At 34.7% G+C, this 18,355-nt stretch overlaps 1 protein-coding gene across 2 annotated transcripts in view; it reads right to left on the reverse strand.

Annotated features, from left to right (window-relative positions):
* The window catches only part of KCND3 (potassium voltage-gated channel subfamily D member 3), a 330,302-nt gene extending 313,104 nt beyond the window's left edge, over nucleotides 1-17,198 (reverse strand). For both annotated transcript variants that reach the window (XM_070939825.1, XM_070939824.1), the window contains exon 1: nucleotides 16,093-17,198. In XM_070939825.1, the coding sequence (XP_070795926.1) occupies nucleotides 16,093-17,198 (1,106 nt within the window). The remainder of the gene's footprint in view (nucleotides 1-16,092) is intronic.
* Nucleotides 17,199-18,355: the final 1,157 nt, after the last annotated feature.

Here is an 18,355-nt window from a genome sequence, read left to right on the forward strand (position 1 = left end):
TTCTGCAGAAAGGAATAGTTTACACATGTGAACAACTTGCCAGAAACACTTTTCATTATTTTAGAAGAATGTATTTTATTGAAAAGTTAGATTAGTGTTTTTCAAACTTGGCAAATTCAAGATGTGTGGATTTCAACTTCCAGAATTCCGTAGCCAGCATTCTGGGAGTTCAAATCTACATATCTGAACATTCTTTGAAAAACACTAATCTAAGTTTTCAATGTTTTTTAGTTGTGCAGGAAGCAAAACAGATAAAAACACCCAGGAAAAAGAAATTAGGAGTCCTTAGTGCTCTCTGAGGCTGTGTGTTTTCTTGCAGATATTTCATTACCCAAACTAGGTAACATCATCAGTGCAGTGATGGTGTTACCTAGTTTGAGTAATGACATGACTGCAAGAAAACATCCAAGCTCAGAAACCACGAAGAACCCTTCATTTCAAACCTCAGCTACAGGTATTCTCCTTCATTGGAAAAGAAATGGTTTAGCCTTTTCTAGCATGGTGTTAACATACTGTATGTCTAAAATGATAGCTATTAATTGCTGGGATTCATATCATAGCATTTGACCATAAGTTACATTAATACATAGCTCAGAAGCATGGTTTTAATATGTCAACCTTCTAAATCATTTTTTATTTTTATTTTTTATTATTCAATTTTCTATGCCGCCCACTCTCTGAGGACTCTGGGTGGCTTACACCAAAGACAGTATACTAAATAGCATATTGCCCCCAACAATCTGGGTCCTCATTTTATCCACCTCGGAAGGATGGAAGGCTGAGTCAATCTTGAGCCAGTGAGATTTGATCTGCTGAACTAGCAGTCAGCTGAAGTAGCTGCAGTACTGCACCCTAACCACTGCGCCACCTTGGCTCTTTGAATAATTGAATCTGTGTGGAAGCCTCCTTCCCATTTAAATAAATGGGGTTACATTTGAATAAGACATGAATGTCCTCCTACATTTTCTTGTTTACATCATGGGGGTTTGCAATATTGCAACTGCTCCCTGGGACATGCAATGCAGAACAAGCAAGGACCAAACACCCACCACCACCACCACACATACACACAACTGATCCCCTCAGAAGCTCAATTAAGCATCAGGTTAGTCATTTGTAATCTAAGAACTCTTTGTGAGATGTATAAACACTCCATAACTCTGGAATTTTGATTCAGTTGATTTGGAATTTAGCCTTCCCAAAATCTACAACACAAAATTTTCTTCACCTCCTTCTACTTACGGTAGCTACTTTACCAGGCCTGGAAGCCATCTTTTGTATTGGGCCTTCAGGCCTGTCACATTTACTACTGTGGGAAATTGGGAGGGGGCATTGTATGGAGCATGGGTGATATATTGTCATAATATTCTTTTCTCAGAGAATCAAAGACATCTTGCCTGCACTTGGAGGATTGAAACTGGGAAGCATCTCCAGTTGGGATGGTGTTTTGATTGGACCATGAGATGGACATATGGGTGCAGGGGAAGGGACTTGGACTTTTTGGTGGGGAAAACCTGGAAGCTTTCAGATTTGGGTTTTCCCAGATGTGCCAATAGACATCTCTAATAAAATGGAACTTTGAGGAACTTCAAGCTCGGAGTCTTCTTTCATTGGGTGTGTTACTTGGAAACCTGACATAGTTTTAGCAATAATTAAGCATTAAAATATTACAGTTAGGATTTCTTGAAACACACAGGAAATTAAAATGTGGCATGATAAATTAATTAAATTGTATAACTATATAATTTATAAGATAGAATCATCTAGTGAAAGGCAGAAAATATTAAGTTATCAAGGGAAAAGAATGGGATCAAAACCCCTATAGAAGAAACAAAAAGAAATAAAGAACAAACTTTTTAAAAAACACAAATAGCAGCTTAACAACTAAACAAAACTAAATATATCCATATCCAAAAAAAAGTAATCAAATGCTAAATTTAAGGACTAATTACTGCAAATGAATAACTCAAAAGGGTTCATGTTCATCAGTTCACAGTAAGACCTTAATAAGATTTATTTCTGAGTGAATATTAAGATTGAGCAAAATATTAAAAAAAAATAAATAGGAAAGTTTCCCATTGTAAAACATACCTAATATCCACTTTAAAAAAAAGGGTGGCTTCACTGAGGATTTGTTTGATTTTGAGAGTACCTTGATCTGCCCTCCAAAAGGTTGAAAGCAAATGAATATAATGGACTGCAACCTGAGAGGCTGCAACAAATAGTGGCAAGCAACATCTTTAGTTTGCTTATGTTGGCTTTTGTGATAGGTTATGCCTTCCATGGTTTCTATTTAATAAAAACATTCTTGGTATGACCTCAACCTTCCAAATATATTGACCAACTATTGTTTGTCTATTCTGATATACCTCTTTATTTGAGGAGATAGAGTGAGAATTTATATACTAAGTTCCACATTTGTTCCTTCAGATGCAGGACAAACTTTTCTCTAGCCATTGATGCTGAACTGAATTTAATCTCTACTGCATTTAATCATCTTCCTACATATGTATAATCAGAACTGAGATAGATGGAAATGACATTGCCCTTCTTCTCCCTGTCTCTTCTCCTTAATGTAGTGCACATAAGCTTTAAAAATATCTTTTGAAAGGCTGATTTCTGATAATTTTTAATTCCAATGCAGTATGAGCATAATTTGTACTAAGCAAGGAATGGCTCCCCATAGAAACACATTTCACTTGTGATATCTATAAATGTATTATTTTGGGAAAAGTGGTGTCCTTTTTCTAAAGGCAGGCAATTAGAGTTGTACAAGTGTAGGTATTTCTATTGTACCGTCCATTTATGTTTGGATTGAGCTCACTATATTAAATTCAGGCTGTTTTTCATGTTGCAAATATTAAACTAGGGCTGGGGTTGAAAAAGTGATGCTGATGAAATTTAAAAGTTGGATTATTACCCAAATACTATTGGAAGAGCCCAGAGGTGCAGTGGTTAGAATGCAGTACTGCAGGCTACTTCTGCTGGCTGCCTGCAATTTGGCAGTTCGAATCTCACCAGGCTCAAGGTGGACTCAGCCTTCCATTGTTCCGAGGTCGGTAAAATGAGGACACAGATTGTTGGGGGCAATATGCTGACTCTGTAAACCGCTTAGAGAATGCTGTAAAGCACTGTGAAATGGTATATAAGCTAAATGCTATTTCTATTGCTATTCTACCTTTCTATCCAGTAGGTTAAAATAGGAACGCTACACTGGCATTATTGGAAGACACTTATTTGAGATATAACACATAAAATAAGATTGCATAGATAAGCATCCCATTTTAAGAGAAGACATTAGGAAAAGCTATAGCCTACAATTGATCTGTATTCTGTTCTCTCCCTTCTTTTGTTTATATCAAGTAAGGAAAGCAAATGTTGAAATCAGCTGTATTGCCTCCTGCACAAACACCATTAAATGAAGGAAAGAACACTTGTGTACGTCCCATTGTTTTCTATGTCATATGTGAACAATTGGATTCCATCCTTTTCAATTGCAAGAAAAGAAATCACATCTCAATTTGCAATTATAAGAAAAGGTAACCCATTTGAAGGTTGAACAGGAATATGTTTGAAGTTCTACCTCCTGATTTTTGCATATTAGAAAAAAACCTTTTGAATTTGATGGATGTGGTTCAGATGCATAAAATCTAAAGCCCTAGTGCCTTAAGTCATAAACTTTGAAGGGGCACAAAGTCTCAGAAAACAATCATCTCATGCTGGTTGTTAAAGAAACATGAGTGGAAAATATATGACTATGAAATAACTATGAAGAGCCTCGGTGGTGCAGCGGACTAAAGTGCTATTAAGTGCTAGCACTTAGCTGCCAGCTGCCTGCAATTAGTGCAAGTTCGAATCTCACCAGGCTCAAGGTTGACTCAGCCTTCCATCCTTTCAAGGTAGGTAAATTGAGGACCTGGATTGTGCCAACTTTGTATAGAACAACACCGCTTGGGTGGGGGGGGGGGCAAAAGCCCTAATAAGCAGGTATATACAAAAAAATATGCAGGCTATTGCTATAATGCATTGTAAGCCGTCCTGAGTCTACGGAGAAGGACGGCATATAAATTGGACTAATAAATAAAATAAAGAAAGAAAGAAAGAAAGAAATTATGCTAACCATGCTTTAAGTATATAATATTTAGTGTAATTAATTAATTAAATTTTCATCCTTAAACTATCCATAATTCTCTAGATAAGATTTCTGGAGTGCAAATATGATTCTGCTCTGGAAAATGTGCTTCTGTGATTCAGTCTTCCAGTAGTCATGCCATTCAAGGAAATCTGATCTTAAATGTCCCTAAGAAAAGAACATGAAGCCATTCTGTTCTCTTTGTTGCTCTCCAGAATTTACATGCAATGACACACTACCTCTGCACACAGACTCTTCTATAGTCATTAAGTAGGACATGAAACAGGAAACAGAGACTTACATTACCCATACCTCATTTATTTTCTTAATACTGGACTAATCAATGTTTGATGAATTAAATCTAAATCTGTTCAGCTAAACATTACATCTCATTTTAAGTGGTATAAAAGTATGCATATGTATGTAATGGACTGTATACTCCGTTGATATTGCATTAAAAATTTGCTAGTGTGAATCAATCTAGAGTGAACATCATACCTTTAAACCCTACTGTATATCTCACAACACTCAACTACCATAAAAGATGAAACAAAACAACTTGCAGCTTCTCAAACTAGCAGATTATGCTGCAATCCTGCCTTTTGGCTCACTTTATGAATAGTTCTTTCTCTTGACAAAAATAATATAAAAATAAACTCTGCCTTTTAAACTTTACTTTTGAGAGCAAAAATGAGAAGCAATATCTTGAGAAACTTTTCAAGAAAAAGAAATATTCTTAAGTCAAAAACTATCAATTTGTTATCTTAGACATACTGAAAAACTAATCTGAACCATCAATAAGATTAAAAATTGAGGTTAATATGCAGTTTTGTTTTGTTGTTCTTAAAAGAGGAAATGTGTTTTTACACTAACGCTAATAATAGCCTATTTGTGTTTATGACTTTCTGATTTCTTGTTACACAACTAATGTGTATTATGTAATATTAGATATGTTATCCCATTTTAGCATTTAGTTTTTCACTAACTTTATTAATCGAAAAATTTGAAAATACTGTTCTTCATGTTTAGCAATAGCTCTTAAGACTTATATACCACTTCACAGTGCTTTACAGCCTCTCTAAATAGTTTATAGAGTCAACATATTGCCCCAACAATCTGGAACTTCATTTTACCACCCTTGGAAGGATGGAAGGCTGAGTCAACCTTCATCTGGTGAGTTTACTTTTATTCTAAACAGAAATATTTCCTAACAGACTAGTACATGACATTTTGTTGATTAAAACTTTATTTAAACACATCAAAAGAAAACAGTGAATTTCTAAGATATCTGAATTCTGTTTTAAAAAATCATACCATGGATAACATAACAAGAAAGAATCACCACATTTCTAATTTTTATAATCAATTTGGAAGAAAATACACAAAATGTTAGCAATGATACAAAGATATGCCTAGATATAGATCTCATTGAACTCACTACAAAGAATGTCTTTGCAAGTTGATTCGTACAAATGCTAGTGGCCTTATTTATTAAGAAAAGAACCATGGTCTATAGCAGTGGTTCTCAACCTTTTTTTTCCTATGAACTCCTTTAAATACCTTTTGTAGTCATGAACCATGGCCATGGACCTCCAAAATGTAACTCAAGATTTAAAGGACGAGATTCCATCAAGCCTTTGTGAACTCCCTATGATGACATTGTGGCCCTTTCAGGGGTCCACGGACCTCAGGTTGAGAACCATTGGTAGATAGGAATGACCATAGCAGGCATCTACATCTATTTGAGTTTGACTATTTCGTTTTGTTTGTTCCTTCACAAACCTTGTGCCTTCATGTCATTATTGATTCCTGGCATCTGCCTACACAGTCCATGCAGTTTTCTAGGTAAAATTTTGGAAGTGGCTCACCATTGTCTTTTTCCTATGGTTGAGAAAGAATGACTGGCCTAAGGTAACCCAACTAGCTTCATAAGGAAGGACTAAAACTCATGGTCTTCTGGTTTCTAGATTGGTGCCTTAATCAAACTGACTCTAATTTTGGTTGACCTCCTTGAAAAAAAGAACTGGTTAGTGTTTGGTTAGATGATCATCATCAAATATTAGGGTAAAAGATAGTTTACATCCTAGACAAAGAATAAACTGTTTCCATAATGCTACCAAAGGACAAAAGTCTTTACTACCTTTTCCCACCTGTAAATAGAAATAAAACCAAATAGTAATCCTTCAATATAGGTACACTAACCGAAATCAGAAGGTATCATGGCAGTGTAACAACACTTCTTTATTTAAGTTGGATAATTGTAACTAGCTACTTCTGCAAATGTTTCTAAGGTATACCTGACTTCATACAAGCTGCAAAGCTATCACTCATGGTTTTTAAATCACACTGATTGTGTTTTGGTTGGATGTGATATGTATATGTTTGACTTTGCCTGGCAAGCGGAAAGTTACTTCTTCTTATTTGTTTTATGTAAGTAATAGAGCCAGTAGCATCTCTGACGTTAATAAGAAGGGGAACCAATATTTAATATAGTAAAGCACATAATTTGTATAAAGGTAAATAACTAAGGGCTTTGTGCAAATAAGACAGCCAAAAATGCGTATGATATCAAAAATGACATAGCAGAAAAGATTTTAGCAATTCTAATTTTTTGCATCACTGCATGACAAGTTGGCCTTATCCTTATTCACATTTTAAAACTGGTTACCTTCCAGAAATCACCCTTTCCCCAAAGATTGATTCCCATATTCCACTGTAGACTCCCTGGATAATATTGAGCAAATCCTTCTGGGAAAAAAAAACTTTCTATAAATATACTGAGTGTATATTAAAAGCCTCTAATTTTAGGCAGAGGAAACACACACTCACAAACAAAATATTTAATTATGTTTCCCAGAAGGATGGTGGAAGCTGCCAGCCTCCAGAAGAGACTATCTCTGCTAGAAGCGGGCAGCTGATTTGAAATTAATTCTGAAGAAGCATTTCAGTAATTCAGATTGATTAAGGATGCACCCAAGAATAACACTTTCATTACAAAACCTCCTGAGTAAAATTTAAATGATGCTAAATTAAAAACAGCCTCTGTTAAATCAGAAACTTATGAACACAACAGAACTAGGAAAGATGTAGGACCAGTATAATTTTATTTGCTTTTATTTCTTACAAAGATTCATGCAGATTCTATTCCTATTCATGCCTCAGTTCTGTACGACGTGATTGATTCCAGGGGTGCTGCTGCCGTTCCTTGGACTCCATGAGTCATGTGGCATTTTATAATCCTTCCCCTGATTTGCAAACCATATTTACAATATATGTGTGCATAATATGTTCTATGTTGGGAATCCGCAACCATTTGGAACCTTTCAGTATTTTGGGAACTATTGGCTGCCGTGATGTCTTTGAGTAGCCACCAAATATCTTCAGAGCAAAAAGCATTAAAGTGCTAGGCAGTGCAGTCCACCTTCCCCATTTCTTATTCTAAGATTGTCTCTGGAGTATCTCTGGGCGGGTTTTAACTCATCCCTAGATTAAAAATTACATGAAGAATTTATTTTTAGTCCTTATAATAAGGACTTTCTCCCTTATTATAACGGGAGAAAAATATATTCTATTTTTTCTATTAAAAAATAGAAAATATATTCTAGTCTATATTCTACTTGGCAGAATAGAAGGATCTTGACAGAGTTTTGGATTTCTCCAAAACTGTAATGTTAATCTGAAGGTAGAGGTAGAATTACCTTATCAGTTGACTTACTTGCTTTAATGAACTGGTGGACTTGGATCTGAGTTCTGATGAGGGATTCATTTTATTATAGACTGTAGCTTGATTCTTTTCTTTGAGTGATCTGTTTTAAATCCATTAATTGTCACTCTGATTATAGATGCATAAACTCAATGTTTCCCAAATATCTCTAAACATATACTAAATACAAAGTGTGAATGCATGTGATATTGTGAATGGGCAATTATCAAATCTGGGGTGTTTGTTTGGTTTATGCTGGTATAGTCTAGATTATTTCAAAATTTTATAAGTCATTTACTATTGAAAAATAATTAATAATTTAAAATATATACATATAAAGAAATTAAGGCCCAAACAGAGAAATGACTCTTCAGAATCACTAAAAACTGAGCCCAGAAGAAACTTCATATACTACTTACTTTCAAACTACCGTATTCCCTAGTTTTCAGAAAACTCTTCAGGTGCAGCTGTCCTTTAAGTCTTATTAACCTTAGCCACCATAACAATTGAAAGGGAAGATGGAAGTTGTAGGTCATTATCTGGACTACATGCCCCCTCCAGAAGACCATGGCAAATTCACTAAAAATGAAAATGTGACCTTTCGTGCATAGAATAGCTGCATCTGTGAGTAAGGGCTCTTTAAACTTAAATGAAATACATGAAATCTGCATTTGTCTTTGTACTTTTGTACTTTAATCTACTCAGGACTGAAATATATATATATATATTAAACTTGTTTTTAATGTTTACAATCCAAAGTGAAATATTTCTTTTTAAATGGAGATGTTTCAAAAATATAATGCACTTTGGCCTCAGTGTTTCTCAAACTTGGCAACTTTGAGATGGATAGTCTTGGCTGAAGAATTTCTGAAGTTGGAAGGCCACATATCTTCAAGTTGCCAAGAGTGAGAAACACTGGTCTAACCTATATTCAGATCCTTTCTCAGGCAGGAATTGGTAAAGCTTGATAAATCACATTACTAATTGCCAGCTCTTTTTCTCATTTGTCAAATGAGAATAAGAGCAGCCTACTTCAATGGCATGTCAAGCCCTTTATAAATAAAAAATGTTGCATTTAGGATTCATTAATAATGCATTTAGAAGAAAATTTGCTGTTCAAAACCAATTGTGGCTTTGACTTTTGTTTTTTAAAGACAGATGTGCAGACAAAGATTGCTGTTTTAGTATCATTCCTTTCTCTCTTATATTTTGGCAATGAACTTCACTGTAACCTCAAAGCATTTCACAAGGTCAACATTTTGTATCTGCTTCTCTATTGCTTTCAACTTCTTAAAGGTTAGCAAAGATTTGATTTTGTTCCAGTTATTAAGGGTAGATGATATTGTCATCAGCATCTTTCATTCTTATACCTATTTAGTTGGTGGCATATAACATTAAACTCAGACTTATTTTCAAGTAAACAAGTTTATGACTGTATTGAACACAATTCATGGACCTTGCGCCATATTATTCCTTTAGTTGAAGAACCCTAAAAGAACTCCATTAAGCAAACAAACTAAATTTCTTACTATTTGTGTTTTGAAAAAAAAGAAGAAGGTCAAGGATTAGGGATTAAAGCATGTGAAAATATCCAATTACTGTTTTGGCTGGGTTATATTTTAGCAAACTTTTTTTTTCTGTCTCAGTGAATTTAATGTAAGAAAAGTTCACCTACATATCCCCAATTATTTATAAATCAATCTGGTTTACTAACAAAAACAAGGTCAATGATTCAATTACTCAGATTGAATTCTTTGATGCATAAAATAAACCAGCACACTCTTATTCTTATTTTAAAGCACACATAAATTTGGCTGGTCCAAAATCATTTCAAAAATGCTAATTGGGCAGTAAAGTGCAACTGAGCCAATAATTTTGAACTGTTTATAAAAGTCAGAGAATTATTCAGGTGCAAAGTGCCATATCGCTAACTGGGCAAGGTACAAACCGATTCTGCAATCCGCTAGAGAATAGGGTTGGATGTTTTGGCAATGTATCACAGATAGAGAATTGCAAATATAATCTAATTACAAATAGACTCCTGCCAAAATGGCATCAGAAGCTCGTTGTATAAGTTTGCCTCGGCAGAAAGAGACTGTCGAATAACTTGGAAAGCAGCATTTAGCCTATTCTCTAAGAACAGTGCAACTTGAAGTTCTGTAGGAGGGGGAAAAAAACTTCATTACAAAGTTTATAGTAATTTTATAAATTTGTTTATAACCATTATAAGTAATTAAATAAAATGTGTTTTCTTGTATTATAGCATGTGCAATTATTTACTTAAAGAAAATAACATTTTATACTGAAGGAAAGATTAGAAATAGCAGAGCAGAACAGAACAGAACAGAACAGAACAAAACAGAATAGAACTGTTCTGTTCTAAACAGAATAGAACAGAATACTGATTGAACACAAAAGGAATTTGTCTCCAGTGCATAAGCTCTCAGTGTATATGCAAAACAACAAAGTAATAATAATCATAATAACAAGGATAATAATAATAATATTACAATAGAGTAGGCAGTAAAAGGATAAAGTAATATAGGCATACTACATGGGTAATATACTTACACATAGACAGAACTGTCTATGAAACTGAAATTCAGCAGAGTGAGACAAGAAGAAGAGTAAGACAAGAAGAGTGCTATTTATAAAATTTCAATTAACCTTTCAACAAATTAATATGGTCATCAACCAGAGTTGCCAGGAAAGTAGGCAGCAAGTTCTAGCAAAGACTAGGTCCTTCTGATCTACAACTCTTGTTTGTTTTCATATTTTGATGACATTCCAGCACAAGTCTACAATAATTAAGTTCTACCTTGAGTTTGGGATCAGAGGTCTGAGGCCGGAGATCAATCATCTTTTCATTATAACTTAACATGGTCAATATGCTGGCAACCATGATTCCTGAAAATTAGGGCTGGATTAAGAAGCAGAAGAAAAAAAAATACAAATGCAAAATGCAAAACTCATTTTGAAAATAAATATAAGATATATCCCATACTTTGCCCATTTTGAAATATGGGCTAAATATGATGAACAGATTTATGATCTTAATCTTCTCCCAGGATAGAAATTATTGCCTGAGTTTTGGGGTGTTTTACTCTCTACTATCTAACTGGTAAGTGAAAGTCTCCTTTCATCTTTCTGGATTTAAGGTACTAATTTGTGGTATATTTCACTTGAAGGACTAAGTGCAAAAATTATAAGAAAAGTAATTGCAACACAAAGTTACCACTTGAAAGTTCCTTTCTGTGATTTGTATACATTTAGAAGGAGTGAGTTCTTGTAGATAAAATGTTTTGAAATAGAAGTTGAAGTGTTAGATAGTTAATCAGAGTCACTTTGGATAGTGAAATGAGTAGCGTATAAATTTAATAAATAGATTGATTAATCAATCAATCAGAATAATATAAATGAAATAAGAATTACTCAGCTCAAAGGTTTTGAAAAATATCATGACACAATCTGATAAAATGAAGAGAGCTCTTTAGGATGAAATGGTCCATTGATAGGGTCTTTACTTTAAAAATATCTTTATTTCATCTTATTTCACATAGTCCAACTCCAGAATGAGTCTAGTTTTCTCACAATACAATGATCAGAATAAAAATAAATAAGAACAAAAGAATATGCAACACCAACAAAAACTAGAAAAGGAAAAAAGCAAGGACATCCAGCAAGTAGCTCCAGCTGCCATAACCCAGGAAAGCCTTCTGGAATGTCATCAGGGTGGAAGTCACCCTGGTCTCATGAAGAAACTCATGACAGAGGGCAGACACCATGACATAAAGTTGCATTTCCTAGGTCCTTGTAGGTAACACTGTTTGATCAAAGGCATCTGGACCTTACCAACCCTGACAACTTGCACCAGTGGGTAGACATCATGGGAAATCATAACAATATAATGTACAAACAATACATGATTTTTAATGCATTCAATGTAATGCTATCCAGGACACTTTCTAGCAGGTTTTATAAATACATTTATACATGAAACTTTACTGCAAGCTGAATCACGGTTTGGAATTGAAGTTGCTTAGCATGTATGTTTTTAATTTTATTCCACACAAGGAATGTGTGGAAATGTGTCCTACTGTCCAGTTTTTAAGAACAACAGTACAAATTCATACTCTGCATTTATTGTGGCAAACAGGATCTAGAGAATGAAATGGAAACAAACAAAGTCATGATTCTCTCCCCAACTCTTATTTCCATAAATTAGTTAGAAGCAGAAGAGGAGGCAGAGACATTTTCTGAGAAATCTAATTCTTTTAAAAAAAAAAAAACCTGCATGTCTTAATACCTTTGTTATATTATGCATGATCTTGGCCTGCTATTTAATTTACAATACTCTTTTATTCAGATGTTCTAACAGGAGTTTGTTGGGGGAGATTTTTTGTTTGCTTCTTTGCTTTGTTTTACTGGTGAAGTAAAATCCTGAGTGTACACAATTTGAAATAAACTTTGGACTGTAATCTTCCTAATATTAGTTGTAGCTGATTTGCGAAAATGCTCCATTCAGATGCTAGTGAGATTCAAATATCCCAAACCTGAAAGATGATGAAAATTATGAATCAAAGTCCATTTCTAATTAAAGGAGAGGATTATTATAAGGATTTCAACACATTGATTTCAATTTTTTTAAGATGGCGGTATAGATTTTAAATTTTCAAAGTCCAAATGTACCGATGTTACTTTAGAGGCAAAGACAAATGTTTCCGTTTTATCTTTGAAAGAAATCCAAAATAGAAAATGCCATACTAGTTCCTTCAGAAGTTCAGAAATGCCATAGCAACCATCATGGTATAGAGTTGCCCTTTACAAATCTAACAAGACAACATGGTACTTTCTGAAAAATCAACAGGAACACATAACTTTAACAGCTTTTAGGAGAAAGGGCAAGTAATGACATATTAACAGAAAAGGTGTAATGGAAAGTGAAAAAAGTAAAGAAGTTTGCCCTCCATGTATTATTATCTGGTGTTTTGACCTTATCGTAAAGAGACCTTTATAGTACAAAAAGGTCTTTAAGAGATCTCAGAAATGCAGACTGTATAGCTGATGCTTCAGCAAATTCTTCCATTTAAAAATCACTCCAGACAAATAATACAAGTAGGTACATGCATTAATCTCTGTTGGAAGACAGTAGTTTGCAAAAAGCTTAAAATGATCAGCCTTAAATGTTAAATATCCTATTTTAGTGTCTGCCATTTTTTAGCCTGCTCAGTGAGCTTAACACCACTGTTATAATTTATATGATTAACCTTGTCGAAGAACACTTTAGAGTGCTCAAGAAGACTCACTCTGGACTATCATTATGTGCAAAAAGGAAAGGTGCTTTATGTCTGAGAGTATTTCAATTAGCTAAACACAGAATTAATGGTACTGTGGAATCATTCCCTGTATATTTGGACAAGTTAGATACAGTTCATTTCCTGTCCTGCTTCCCACTGAAAAAGGGAAACAATAGAAATCTCAGTAGAGGATAATAGATGTAGCTCAAGATTGAACTGTGGAGTCCTTGATGCTCTCTGAACTTGGTTGTTGTTTCATTAAAAACATGTGCAGGCAAATTTTATTAAAAAATCTGAGAAGGGAACAAAAAGACCAGAACACACCCTTTACAGTAGTTAATACCCGGATAAACAAGGATTAACGTCAGACAAACAAGCAGAAAACAATAGTGTGACCAAGGAGAAAATGACACCCCAGAGCAAGTTACTCTATATAAACCAGGGGTCTCCAAACTTGGGAACTTTAAGACTTGTGGACCTTAACTGCCAGAATTCCCCAGCCAGCATGGCATGGCTGGGGAATTCTGGGAGTTGAAGTCCACAAGTCTTAAAGTTCCCAAGTTTGGAGACCTCCGATATAAACAGAGAGCAAATCAGGCACTCACTAGCACTAATGATGTTACCTAGTTGGGTAATGAAATGTCTGAAAATAAACAACAAAGCTCAAAGAGCACTAAAGTCTCCAACAATAGAAAGGTTTTTTTTTCTTTCCAAACATGTTTGTCGGCAACCTTAAATCTTATTTTAAGTATGGTACTATGAATAGGAGCTATGTAGCCTGGCACATTTTCAGATTCATTTTTATATTCTATGAAGCTTAAATGAGATATACAGAGTTTCAAAATGTACAGCTTCATATAAAACATATGGTGCCATATAATGTTTATCACAGATGGCCCACATGCTTTCCTCATCTTTGAATTTGTAAGAATTTTCAACTGCCATGTGTAAAATGTATATATTTGCATAATATTATTAACTTTTACAATCATTTTACACCATCCTAAAAGATAACAACATTGTCGTTTAAAATGCTGTATTTTTTCCCATTGAAAGTAACATTTGAAATTATATGCTATTTTGAGTTTTACATCTGTTTTTGTTGCCCTTTTGCAAATAATTGAAACTAATAATTGTTAACATCTTCTTGCAAAAGAAGCCAAAATGCAATGAAAATACATTCTAGCACATATTTTCAATTCAAGGTGCCCAAAGCAATCACTTTTGTACAGCAAGCTTTTGAATCGTTTTTAAACAAAACAAAATAAGGAGATGGCCATTTATTTGAGTGAAGTGCCAAATGTTCAATTTTCACATTTCTGTATTTTCCAAATATTTTCATTCCTCTAAAGTATAATTGGTTGCCCTTTTAGGAGATAAATTATATTTAATCATTTCAGCTTATAAAGTTCAAGTTTCTTTGCACGCAGTGAATACCCATAATACAAGAATAATGTTACATGGTGTTTGATGATCAAACATTGAAAAGCAAAAGTATGGTTAAAAATCAGGAGCCATACAATCTTACAAACAGATAGAAAATTTATTATTTTTTTGTATCATTTTTTTTTTGCTGATATACAAACCCTGATATTATATGCAGAAGTTAAATAATTGGGGGGAAAGCCACTAAAGTTGATTTTCTTCCACTTAAAAAAATTTATAACTACCATCAACATTCCTTCTTAAAGTTAAAGTTGCAGAAACTGAAATTTCTGGTCCCTATGATGTACAAAGATAGTGGAAATATCCCATGGGTTAAGGGCCCCTCCTTTATAATATAGATTGCAAATGTTTACACCAGTCCAAAACATTTGAGTACTGTATATGAGGATGTGATTTCACCATCAGGATTGGTGAGTTTAACATTTTGTAATTCCTGTACTATAGATATCATACTACCATTACCCCAAGTCTTTTTTCTTGGCACACACTCATTTAACCATGTACATTAATTTCCAGTTCAGTCCATTCTACCTTCTGAATTCTTAATTTGCAGTATCTGTTCGGATTTAATCAGAAGCTAAGATACAATTAAGGATGAAAGAACCACATGTGTTAACCTTTCTTATACCTTCAATTTATAAATATTATCTGTCCTGCTCTTCCTCCAAGATATTGTTAAAATATGAAAAATGCTAACCATGAATTGCTAACAACAATAAAACTGAAATAAATATCCATGACACCACTAATAGGTAAGGGTAATGGTTTACTATTTGTCTTTTCATATTCCTCCCTATCCGAGTTTTTGTATTTTATTTCTTAACTCAGTTCCTGTGCTGATCAGAAAACAAATTGAGGGAAGAAATTCTAAAAGCACGAGAATGCCCTTTGTTTGAAATATGGAAAAATCAAATAACAACGCAAGGGTAAATAGTGACAGCACTCTTTGAAGCTGACATTTTTGAGAGCGGCTCAAGCTCTTTAAAATGAAATATTTGATTTCGAAGAATGCAAATGTACACTTTTATTTGCTTTCTAAACATCTGGTTTGTGCCTGCTCTCTTTTCCAGTTGAATTAGGCCATATTCTTTTGATTCCAGTTTTAATTAATCAGCATCTCACCTTTTGTTAAAAGCAATGTAAAAAGGATTTCAATAATCCCATACTAGAAAAGTATTATTTAAACCAAAAGAAACTATTTGTACAGGCCACTCATATCCAAAATGAGAACAAGAAGAAACTCCAAAAATTCAAAATTAATTAACTAACAACTGATTTTTCCAAAACATTTCGGCCTATCTTCTATCATGCTATAAACTATGTCCTTTTCTAACTGCAAATATGAAATGGTGATTTATTGTAACTAATGTACACAGTAGAACAGTCAAAAGAAAAAATTATATATTTGATTTATGCTCTTGGAGGGATAGAAGATCAGCTACCACAGAAAATTCTGAAACTTCACCAATCAGTAATCTTTTTCTTTGCTGAAGAAAGAAAAATATAGTACTTACCCAAGAGTTGTCATGGTGACAATAGTATACCAAAATGATGCTGGAATGCTAGTGAACTTGCTGGCTGAAGATCCTTTCTCTGCATAAAACATCACAGTAGCAAAGATAATAATTGCCATCGTGAGTGAAAAGAGAAGAAAACCAAGCTCAGAGGCACAGCTCTTCAGTGTGTACCCCAAGATTCGTAAGCCTTGGGAATGACGGGAGAACTTGAAAATCCTGAATACCCTGAAAACCCTCAGAGTCACAAAAGCTCCACTGACATCCTCATTGCCAGTCATCACCAAACCTATGTAGTAGGGCATGATGGCCACTACATCAATGATACTCATCACACTCCTGACGAACCGGTACCGGCTGGGAGCTGCAAAAAGTCGCATCAGGTATTCAACTGTAAAAATCATAACACAAGCAGTGTCCAAGCAGAAGAAAGCCATTTCATACCTATCCCCACATGGCTGTTCCTTGTTGCCGGATATTGAGCCACATGGTACGGTTTCCACCACATTGGTGATCACAGAAACAGCAATAAAGAAGCCTGTGACATAATAAAAGACTAAGGCTAAGGTGCTAGTATGAGGGTTCTCAAAGGCTCGCCACATGGTCTGCCGGAAGCTCAGGGCTGGCATAGAGTCTTGTTTATTCTCAGAATCCGCATCATCCATCAATCGCTCAGCATTTTCCCGTTTTCTATCCTTGTACTCTTCATAACAGCAGTCCCCGATGATATCAGGCAGGATCCCATAAAAAGCAAGCTCTTCATCATAAGCGGAGATACACTCATACCTTGGATAATGTAGTTTACCAGTTCTATAAAAGTTTAAGATACACCTAAAGACATCAGGATCCCGGTCAAAAAAGTATTCCTTGGTGTCTTCATTAAAGAAGAACTCTTTTTCTGTGCTGCCAAGTAGAGTATCAGGGTATCTCTCCAAGGTAGTCCTCCATGTCTGGAAACGTCGGCCACTCACATTGAGAATGATTAGCTCATCTTGGCGCTTATTTTTTTCTGATGGGGCCAGTGGCATGGGACAGTTGGCCACCGGCATCCAACCTATGGCAGCTGCCCTGGCAAAAGGAAGCCATGCTGCCACACCCGCTGCCATGATGGATCTGGTCTCAGGACGGAGGAAAGCAGTTCTTCAAGACGTCCTTGGCTTCAGTTCAAATCCATCTAAAAATACAATTAAAAAGACAGTGCAAGATAAGTGCCATTTTTTGCCATCTGTGTAATGGTTAAGTGTAATTCTTTCTAGCAACACTTAGTCATAGTGAAGGGGTGGGAGGTAAGAATGCAATAGAGTTTCACAGAGTCTTTGAAATACATGAGACAATGTTTTAGTGTTAACAAATGCACCGCAGGACTTCTTAACAACATCTTCACAAGAACTCCTGGAATTTAAATCTAGAACACAAGAACTCATGGAATCTTGAATCTAAATAAGATTCAAGATAATCAACTGCCAGAAGCTTGGTGCTCTGGATAAATACTCCAACTTTAACATACAAAAGCATCAAGTATATTAAAATCATGATTTTGGATTAGTTTGTCTCATACTCCCATGCTTATCCATCCACAGGGAGTATAAAGAAAGGAGGCAGGAGGTTCATATTGTAAGAAATACAATAGGTACCTGGATCGTGTAGTTTCACCTTGCTTTCCCTTTTCAAATTTAAACCTTGGTAGTCCAATGAATTATTGTTTAAAAATACACGTGATAATCAGCATAACAAAGTTATATCATTATTATAGGTTAAAATTTTGAATAGTAAATTATTCTTCATTAAACTCAATTTAAAGTGGCACCAACATGTTAATTTAAATTTGCTTCCTCATAAACAAGCTTAAAATAGCTTTCCCCAAGAGTAAAGGCTGAGCCTTAATTGAAAAAACACTGATATTAAGCTAGGCATTACACAATGTGTGTGGAAGAACTATTCTTACTAGAATGCATACCTATGTATACCGTAGAAATAGGTTGGAGATATCGTTTTATATGTTTTTGTTTGGTTTGGTTCAAATCCACCATAAAGTGTTAAGCATAAATGAAGTGAGAATAATTATAACAGCTTAGCAATTATCCAGCACATTGTTAAACAACTAGGGGAACACCATTGCACAGATTTTTGATTAGGCAATTGACTTTTGCTGGCCATTAAATAGTTTTGGACAGTAGTTGAACAATATTTGTATCAGAGTGCTAAACCATTATAACAGACCAGAGTAACAAACTAATTTCCCAAGATCTTCGGAATCTCCAGC

Source organism: Pituophis catenifer, unplaced genomic scaffold (assembly GCF_029215685.1).
Source record: "Pituophis catenifer annectens isolate HBS135680 unplaced genomic scaffold, rPitCat1.0.hap2 SCAF_3, whole genome shotgun sequence".
NCBI classification, from domain to species: domain Eukaryota; kingdom Metazoa; phylum Chordata; class Lepidosauria; order Squamata; family Colubridae; genus Pituophis; species Pituophis catenifer.